The sequence below is a fragment of the Agelaius phoeniceus genome, chromosome 8 (assembly GCF_051311805.1).
Source record: "Agelaius phoeniceus isolate bAgePho1 chromosome 8, bAgePho1.hap1, whole genome shotgun sequence".
Taxonomy (NCBI): Eukaryota; Metazoa; Chordata; class Aves; order Passeriformes; family Icteridae; genus Agelaius; species Agelaius phoeniceus.
In genome coordinates, this window is record NC_135272.1 from 30,533,799 (window position 1) to 30,543,394 (window position 9,596).

A 9,596-nucleotide genomic window follows, 5' to 3' on the forward strand; every position below is an offset into this window, starting at 1 on the left:
AAGTGGGAAAAATAGGAAGGGTGAGGTTTGCAAACAGTGGGTATTGTACAGTTCAGAATCTAAAAAATACTAGGGATTAGACAGAATTAGATCAGATCAGGCTGGAGATCAGAGAGCAAGCCTAACATCACCGAGTTTTTCAGAGGCTCACTTTCAGCTAAGAAGCCAGGAATGGTTTTCTCCATTTCTTAGGAAGCAGAACGCCGGGTGCAAAGTGATATTTCACAGACATCCTGGCAATCAGAGTGAAGGGAATAAAGGAGCTTTCCACATTTGGCACCCTGTGCTACAGTTCTTAGGAATATTGTCAGAGGTTCATTTCTACCTATTTTGAGCCCCTGATGTTGCCCAGGCAGCCAGAGGAGACATCTCTGTTCTTGCACATCGAGCCTGTTATTTAGATATTATCACTGAGCATGACTGACCATTAATAACTGAAGAGAATTCCAGGAAGGCATCTGCTCAAATAACAGCAATAAATTACAGGATATGGTAAGATTTCCACATTAGAAAGGCAAACAAACAAAACATTAAGACTGTGTTACTTTAGAGGGGAGAAAAATAAGATGTAATTCAAAGGAGGTACATAAGGGACTGAATAATATGTAGAAATAAGTTCTTCTGTTTGCCCATGCCTATTTATCCTTTCAAAGGACACGTGCAGTGAAATTAAAAGACGACAAAATCAAAACTGATAGAAGAAAGTACTTTAGATGGTGGAACTTGTTAGCACAAGATGTATTCAACAATGTTCCAAACAGAATTAGGGTGCTCTGGGGACCCCACTGGACAATACCCCCTTGCATTAATTTTGATCTTCTGACTCACTGTGAGGTTAAATGTGCAATCCACAAAAGTCAGTCCCTGTGCAAAGAATTGTAGTAGAAGAAAACAGGCAGCAGAAGTTAAGACTAAATAATCCCAGAACACTATAGAGCAGAGCTGGAAGAATTTTGTGAGAGATTCTAATAGGATCTAAGGGGACCGAAGTGAATTGGATTACTGCAGACAGTAATGTAACAGGGAAAGGTAGAGTGCTAGATTATTGATGAGGACAGAGGATGGAGATTACCTGAGGGTGTCAGCACACTCCTCACAAAATACATTTTCATCTAATCTTTCTACTTTAAAGCAGGGAAAAAAAAGTTGCCCAGAAGTTCCCATTCATTAATATCTATTGCTTTCGAAAAAGGCCACAATGATTTTGTTGATCCTGTCTTATTGAGCATCTTGCTCTTTCCTGATGTGCAAAGACACGACTGGGCAGAGCTCTTGGCTTTCTTGATGAATGTACGAGTTGCTACAGGCAAAAGGCCACCTGCTCATGTTTTTATGTAGGTGAAGCAGTGACCTTTCTTTGCCATGCCCTCCCAGTCTCACCAGTGCCTTTTGCAGAGCATTTTTACTGCACATCTGGAGAAACTCAGTGCCTCTTTAACATTTCACTGTGGCTCAGCCATGACAGAGCAATTCCTCCATTTTGCTGCTAAGTCAATACTCACTTTGGTGCATGTGAGCATTAGCTTCACTTATTCTTGATGTATAACAAAAAAGAGTAATAGGCAAGCTATCTAAAGACACTGAAGTTTTCTTAACATGTAAGCTGTTTTCCAGGTCCGCTAAATTCTTTTTCGACTGGCTGCAGCTGAAGAAATCAAACCTGATTTGATTACAGCCACTAGAGGAATATTCCAGATCTTGAATTCAGCTGTAGTAATTGGAAACTTGTGTTGTAAAGGAATCATCTAAATTCATCTAAGAGATAACTTCTTTGAATACAGTCTTAGGAATTCACAGATGACACAAATTCAATCAGCGAAGACAGCATTAGCTTTGTACCCCAGAAAGTTCCTAGTCTCTCCCTTACTCAGTTCAGAAGAGGTAACATCTTTTTTTGTGCTTTACATTTAAAATAAATTGTCTTAGGTGGAGACATTGCCCCAGCAAAGTTTTTGCCAGAAACAAAATTCTTCTAACCAAGTTATAAACCCCTGAAAATAGGGCTTTATAATGGGACTGCTGATAGACCCTTAACAATAGCACTGTGAATGGTGCTGCTATAATTAATGATACTTCAGAAAGATTTATGGTCCTTAGAAAGAGATAAAACAGAAATATCATTGCTTCTTTTCCGCCCATCATTTTATCCTCTATGAAATTTTATGTGAAATAAGTCAAATGAAAAATGTAAGCTCTTAATCTTTTCCCAGAGTCCCGTCTCTCACTTGATGAACACTTTCACAGAATAAATTAGAGCTTTTTACTTCTTATGTATGTACAGCTTTGTATTTAAAAGGCAAAGAAAAGAACATTGTTGGCTTGGCAAAGCAGCTCAAGACAACGGTCATGGAGGAAGCAAACATGACTCACTATTCTTGTCTGTTCTGCTACACCAGAGACAATGACTCTTGTCCTGCAGTAGTTCTGAGCAGCTGGGTAGTGTCCAAAAGTGCTCTGTAGGGAAGATTCTCTGCTGATGGAAAGTCAGCCACAATGACTCTGGCTGCAACAGCAAGAGCCCAGTGGCCTGAGCAGAAAGCCAAAAGCTGTGGCTTGATTACAGCAGATAGTACCTTTGTGAAAACACAGAATACTATATGGATGTTTAATTTAACTAGGAAGGGCATAGCAAGAATCAGTTGCTGGAGGCTGAAGCTAGAAAAAAATTGAATTAGATATTTGGCATTATATTGTAACAGAGAAAGGGAGTAACCACTGGAACCGGCTATCAAAGAGAAAGTGAATTCTCCATTTCCTGACCATACCAAAGGAGAATGAGAAGCTCACAAAAGAAATGCTTTTGTTGAAACAAAACATATTTTAGCCAAACAAAAAGAAGATTGACAGCAGTATTTAATGGCCTGTGATGTACAGGAGGCTGCCCTGACTGTATGTTCTGTGTGTGAATGTTGTGACTGTACAGCATTTTAACAAATAATGGTAAAGCACTGCTCACTGAGCAGAGATCAGTGGAGAGGGCTCTGAAGGATTTGCCTTGGAGCCCATTCCCTGCAGCACCTGGCACTGCCCAGGGAGCTGCTGGGGGGTGGCAGGGAATGCCAGCTTCTGAGGCTTCTGAGCCTGCAGGGGGACAAGCTTCACCTCTGGGCAGCCAGGCTGAGGCAGCAGCTGAATAGGGGCTGAGAAGTCACAGACTTGGCACAGGCCACCTGGAACGGCAGTTAAAGCTCAAAATCCATCACATCCAGATCAAGGCTCTGGCTTGTGCCAGCCTCACCCAGCTCAGATGGCATCAGGCACTTGTTTTCCAAAAGCCTCTGCAGTGTGTCAGGAGTTTTGTCCCACTGCCCATTAAAGGAGCAGCGTTTGAGCATCTTCCCTGTTATTTTGATTGACAACAGTGAAGTCACTAGAGAACCTCAAGGACTTTCTTGCTGGCTTGTTTTCCTGTTATAAATCATAGCTTTTTATATTAGAGGAAAAAAACCTGAAATGCTATTTCAAAATAATGACTGAAGTTAGTTTCTAATAGGAAGCTCTGAGGGCTATGCTCAAATTCCCCATAAATTATAACATTGCTGCTTTAAAATGTCTCCAATTCATCAGAAAAAGAGAGCGATATTACATACATATATATCTATATATATACTTTAAAAATATTTTTTTTTTTATGACAAGAACTTTTGGTTTTCAATGGAATTCACTTTGGAGGGCAGAACATTTTCTTTTTCATTGTAAGAAGATTTGTAAAGGCATCCCAAGGGGAGCACAAAAGTGCCACAACATGGCTGCCTCCACAGCTTTTTCCTTGGGAACATCCCTAACCCTAGGCTGATTACCTGTAGCAAAAGAAAGGGCAGAGTGGATTAGTGTTAATCAGGGACATGGGAAAGTCAGGAAGGTTTTAAATGAGCTTTTGGGCTAGCAGCTCAAATGAGAATTCCAGATCCATCAGATGTAGGGGCAAAAATACAATTCAGAATAGCAGAAGATACGTCTGAATCCTGGGTAATTAACTTTTGAATGTAATAAGATATTTTTTGGAAGTAGAAGCCTCTCTCTCTCTTTCTCTCTAGCACTGTTATCCTAGTAAAAGTGTGCCCTTAGTATTATAAGAAAGTGACTCCTACCTGCTTTCTTTTTCAGTGTCTTAATTGTGTATACACACAGCACCTTGTTAAAGGAAAGTTAAGTAATAATGAACTAGAGCTTCCCAGTCTCTGGCAATAAATTTTCCCAAACACAGAGTGCAGATGAATTGCCTCCAGAGTTGGGTGAGTTACACCAGGTAACCAGGTAAGGAGCTGGCACAGTATGGGACAGTCATAAGTGGTCTGAAGATCTTGGGGTTCAAGATGAGTTCCAAAATCCCCTAGAGACATTGCTGACTTCAGTAAACATTAGAGCAGGATGGCTGGAGTGTAAGGGTAGGGAGTCTCCTTACAGCTCTGAGATATGAAATATCCCTTAACATTTCTGTGCTGCCAGTTTAACTCCCTGTAAAATGAGGACACTAACACCTAGTCACTAAAAAAGGAAAAAAAAAAAAGAAGAGAAAAATAAAAAAAGAGAAAAAAGAACCCCCACCGATTATCTTTCTTGGAGGCTGTACAATGCTATAATTAACAATCCTATTTCTAGCTGTTTGTGTTTCTTTTACACATGAATCATCATTAAAGGTTAATGAGAAAACTAACACTATATGAAAAGGTTGTTTTCTCATTATTTAAACATTTTCATTTTAAAAGCTCTGTGTATTCCTAGAATATTATTAATTTATGATTTGCTAAACAATATCTTAACTAGTCCCTTTTTATTTCCTCACATGGCATAATTTTAAGCAACTGCAATCAGTGCCCTTAGTTCCACTCATCAGTTCTGAATCTCTGCACTGCTGAGTCTCCAGAAGAACAAACTTCATCCAAACAAAGCACAGACATGTCCATCAAATCAGCCAGAGCTTCTGACACGCACCTGGTGCCAGCTTGGTGCCCTAGTGTTGGCTTTACACTGACTGCCAGAGGAACAGAGGATTCTGGATCCAGTGTCATGTTAGCTCAGCACAGAGAGGTGATGCCTAACGTAGCATAAACCCCATCAGCACTGCACCAAACCTTCCACGTTATTTTTTAACAAATTTAAGCCATCAGGGTGAGCATGTATAAGTTCAGTGCTTTACATCAGTAGATCCAACACTGAGAGCCATAAAGTTACAGGTTGGTCACATCCAAGCCTGCAGTAAATTTTACACTGTGATAAAACACGACTGAATTTAAAAAAAACCCTATAAATCATTTGTCCATTTTCAGTGCATTGGAATATATTATGGTGTTGAAAGCAACTCTTCTGGCATGGTGGAAGATGAACCCAACATTACAGCATCAAACCAAGCCACCTGTGCTCGTGGCCATGAGGGGAAAAGATGAGCAGAAACCCAAAAGTTTGCTCAAGTTCTTGCTCCACACCAGGGCTGTACGTGCCAGGTTTTCCAGTTGGACGTGACTCTCTCTTAATGACCAAAGTTAACAAAACAACCCTTCTGAAAACAGGACTTCATGACAGAAACGCCTACACATCTGTAAGAGCCACTTCTCAAATGTTCCTCTGCTTATGAACCACAAGACTAATATGGCAAAATTTGCCGACTTTTGCAGTTTTCCCCTCTTTTGTCGAAACTAATGAGTCACGATTAGAGTAATGCTTTTCTGTGACTCTGAAACCATTTTGCCTAATGAGGTACTAAGTCTTTATAATTAGGCCCAGAAGGGAGCTGGGACGTGGCCCCTTAAGAGCAATAATTATTTAGGTTATTTATGGTAATAAAAAATTGAAAATAGGAATTCTTCCTCAGAATGCAACTATTTATTCTTTTACATATTGCCTAATAGGCAATTACCCTATTAAGGCAACGTTTTGTTGCTAAAGACATTAATTGAAATGTAAATTAAATGTAAATCAGCTAATTAAATTGATATGTAATGAACTTGTCATGCAGGCCTTTGAGATCAGATGCATTCTGCTAATAAACAAGTGTTTTACTGGTGCCATTGCTCACTGGAGTTAAGGTTGTTTAACGTGTTGTGTCGATAACACTCTCCCATCCCAAACTGAAAGGTTTGGACTGTGTTACTAGAGCCCAGAATGAAGCTGGTACTGGGACCTTCAGGATTTACTCCATCCTATTATTTCCCAATCAACTTCATTGCAAGGTAAGGTGTTTCCCTAATGGGAAGTGCTGCACATCCCATTGGGTTGTGATCCGAGCTCTGTCTGTTCCTTCTGCTCCCCAGAAATGACAAAACACTTTGTAAAAGCCCTCTCCAAGATCAGTTCTGCTGTTTTAGGTGGCTTCTGGAGGGGTTAATGTTATTTCTTTCTCCACTAGCTATGGCCAGTTCAGCAGAGGTAATGAACCCTCCCAGCAGTGGGAGGAAAACTCTACACGTTCCTGAAATAGAAATAAAATGAGAAATGAAGCAATCAGAATTTGCTTGGTGATTATGTTGACAACGTACAAGGTAAACATCAAAGTCAATGCAGCAACAGGAGAATGAGCTAGAATAACCTTCTGTGCTGGCCATAACACACATGTAACCTTCAGCATCAAAGCGTGGGCTTGTGTCAAGCTGTAAATTAAAGGGAAAGAATAGGAAACTATCAGTTCTCCTCTGAAACAATCCATTTTCCTGCAGCTGCTATTTGAGCCAGACGTACTAAAATTTCTGGCAAAAATTCAGGCCCTGTATTGAAGGTATCTTGGAGGACAAAAGTCCTCCCCTGCGAGATACATGGACAAAACTCACTGCCTCCAATTAAGTAACAGTAAGGCAAATATCACACATTTTGCTTTCAAGAAATCTCAGGTCAGCACCTTATAGAACTCACCGCCCACTTCTGTTCACATCATGCAGACATTCCGTGTGCTCAGTCACAAAGCTTAAGCAAATGTAGCAAAAAGGGCTGTAGAAGCAAGAGAATGGAAAAACAGTTCGGAGTTGTGGAAATCCAGAAAGTTTACCTGGATCCATTGTGCTGTAGCTGCACCTGAGCATTAATGCTTAATTATTCTGTCTGGAATAAATCAGATGCTGCGTTTATAACTTCTTCTATCCAGAGAACCTTCAACCCTGCAATCCTTCAGGGCCTAGGGATATTTAATAAACATGTCAACTACCACTCTTCTTTAGCTTGAATGCAGCATCTTGTTTTGTCCTACTGAAGAACACTCCAGTTTGAAGTTTACAGAGCAATTAAAGACCCTCATGGGGCCCCTGATATTGTCAGCATATGTAGATTAGTAATTGTCAAGTTTCTCCCTAAGGCTGAAGAGCTCTTAGTCAAATTCCAGAGATCATCAAATATTCAGATTTCAGTGGGCTTTCTGTCATACGCAACATAGTGGCATAATTAAACTAAAATGTTTCTTTTTTAATAAACTTTTGGATCTGTATATGTTTCTATTGTTATTTTAATTAGCTATGATCACAAAATAAAAAAGAACATCAATCTAAATCTGAAATTTTTATGCTTCCAAAAAAGTAACCCTGGTAGTACCTTTATCTTAAAAAAGTTGGGATTTAGGGACCACACTTATGCTGCCATGAGGCAAGGCATGATTGCAAAGGCTTGATGGAGCACAAACCTCATCAGACTGGAGGTACAGTTCCTTCTCTGCCTTCTTTCCAGTCAACACCTGGGCGCAGGCCATGATGCTGCCTTCTTGAACTGTATCTTCATTGATCTGGTGGCTTGGACTAGCTCAGTTTTTAGTCTATTCTTAACTAGTTTTGATGTCTGTGAACATTGATGTAGATAGAAACAGCACTAAAAAAAAAAAGGAAGAAAAAAATACTTTAGAGGTCAAGAAGGGAATTAGAATAGGGATCCTCCTAACACAGAGTCTTGCTGTAGTGACTGACTCCAACCTTCCCCATTGTTTGAGCCCTCTGCCTGCCACACTGGGCAATCAAATACTCACCTGAATTTAATATTCATTTACCTGAGTGTTGGACAGGAAGTTTGCTGGCTTGCTTTGAATCTTGCATGGTCCAGCAGCTCTTGGAGATCAAATAACTGCTATAATATGGTAAAATCGAGTAAGAAGAGCAACTGGATGAAGCTTTCCTGCATTAAGACTGGCCTGTGCATGTTCCTCCAGCTGGTTCCCCCTGCTGTGGGTTCTCACATCCACTGGATTGTGGTCCCAGGGCTTGGAAGGGTCAAAGTGTTGGTCATTGGTCTGCATCCATCTTTGGAGTCACGTTTCATTGAGCTGTGTCTGTGGACAAAGCCTGTGGCAAGGAGGAAGTTGTTGCAAACCTCTCTGATGTTTTTGACCTACAAACTCAGATTTTAAAGCTGCATTTGGGATCTGAAAGTTTAATTCCTGGCAAAATGAAAAAGAATTGGACTTGAAAATTGTGAAGGCAGCTTTTATAATCTTCATTACAGCATGTTACATAAAAGAGCTACGTTACTGCTCATGAGTAGATCTTAATCTCCATGCTGTTCACATTTTCTAGGTGTAGCAGAGGACAAACTGGCAGTGCTTGGGGACTGACAGAAACCTTTTGTTAACCCCAGACTGCCCATGCACACACAGGTGTGTTCTCACTTAGACTCAGACAAATGTGTCCAAATGAGCAACATTTCTCAGGCTGGTCAAGTGAGTAGGAAATCCTGTTTGTGTGTCCAGGAGGAAAGTCTTTATTACCTCCATTACTGCACTTCAACGGCACTTCTCCCTCTGTAAATCCCATCCTATTTGTCACAACTTACCTGCAGTGCTGAATACGGGCAGCTCTGAAGGCTGAGATCTTTCACTAGCCCCAGAACAGACAGCTGAAGTATCTCCTTCTTAACACAAGGATAACCTGAAGCCAGCAGGTAATTTCAGAGTGGTTTTCTGCAGTCTCAAGCTGACTTTAAAACAAAGCTCTATTATTTTGCCTCCAAGTCTTTCAAGCCTCCATGTCCCCAAGCCCCTTTGTGGACTGAATTGTCATTTCTTGAAAATAACTTAAATTCTTTACCCACTGCTGAGTAACACCCACTGTTGATGTGGCTCTTCTCCACTTGGTGCACTGCATATGGCAGAATATAGTGCTGCTTTCTTTTCAGAGGCTATGGAAAGTGGATCCAAGCAGCACAAAAAATGTTGGGTCTTAAATAGTAGCCCAGGAGGAGATCTCAAGAGTCCCAATAAAAGAAGATCAAAAACTTTCCTCACATTCTTCCTATGATGATACGTCTCAAAATCATTAATTTTTCTTGTCCTTTATCATATCTTAGTCCAAGCTGTTTTTCCCAAGTGAATTGCAACGTGGCCTTTGGTTCAGTGAGTTTAACTGAAGCGTGGCTATCTGGGAAAAGGACTGTTATCTGTAATAAAGTAACTCCTTCAAATTTATTTTCTTGATCTTGTACTTTGGCTGGGCTGCCAGAGTCTTAATGCCTGGAAAAGTATCTCTCACCTAGGGCCCTAATTTTAAAGGACATTAGATTTTCTGGGGCTGGATGGCATCATCTGCTTGCATGGATTTTGTCAGTGTATTCCTGCGAGTGAGCCAGCCTGAGCTGTGTGCTAATTTCCCATCTCCTCTTTGGGTTGATGACAGTCCCTGGCTCAGTGAGAT

At 40.6% G+C, this 9,596-nt stretch overlaps 1 protein-coding gene across 1 annotated transcript in view; it reads right to left on the bottom strand.

Annotated features, from left to right (window-relative positions):
- The window catches only part of SPATA6 (spermatogenesis associated 6), a 52,370-nt gene extending 44,424 nt beyond the window's left edge, over positions 1-7,946 (bottom strand). The window contains exon 1 of the mRNA XM_077182491.1: positions 7,604-7,946. Coding sequence (XP_077038606.1) covers positions 7,604-7,669 — 66 coding nt within the window. The 5' untranslated portion in view covers positions 7,670-7,946. The remainder of the gene's footprint in view (positions 1-7,603) is intronic.
- Between the last annotated feature and the right edge of the window lie 1,650 nt (positions 7,947-9,596).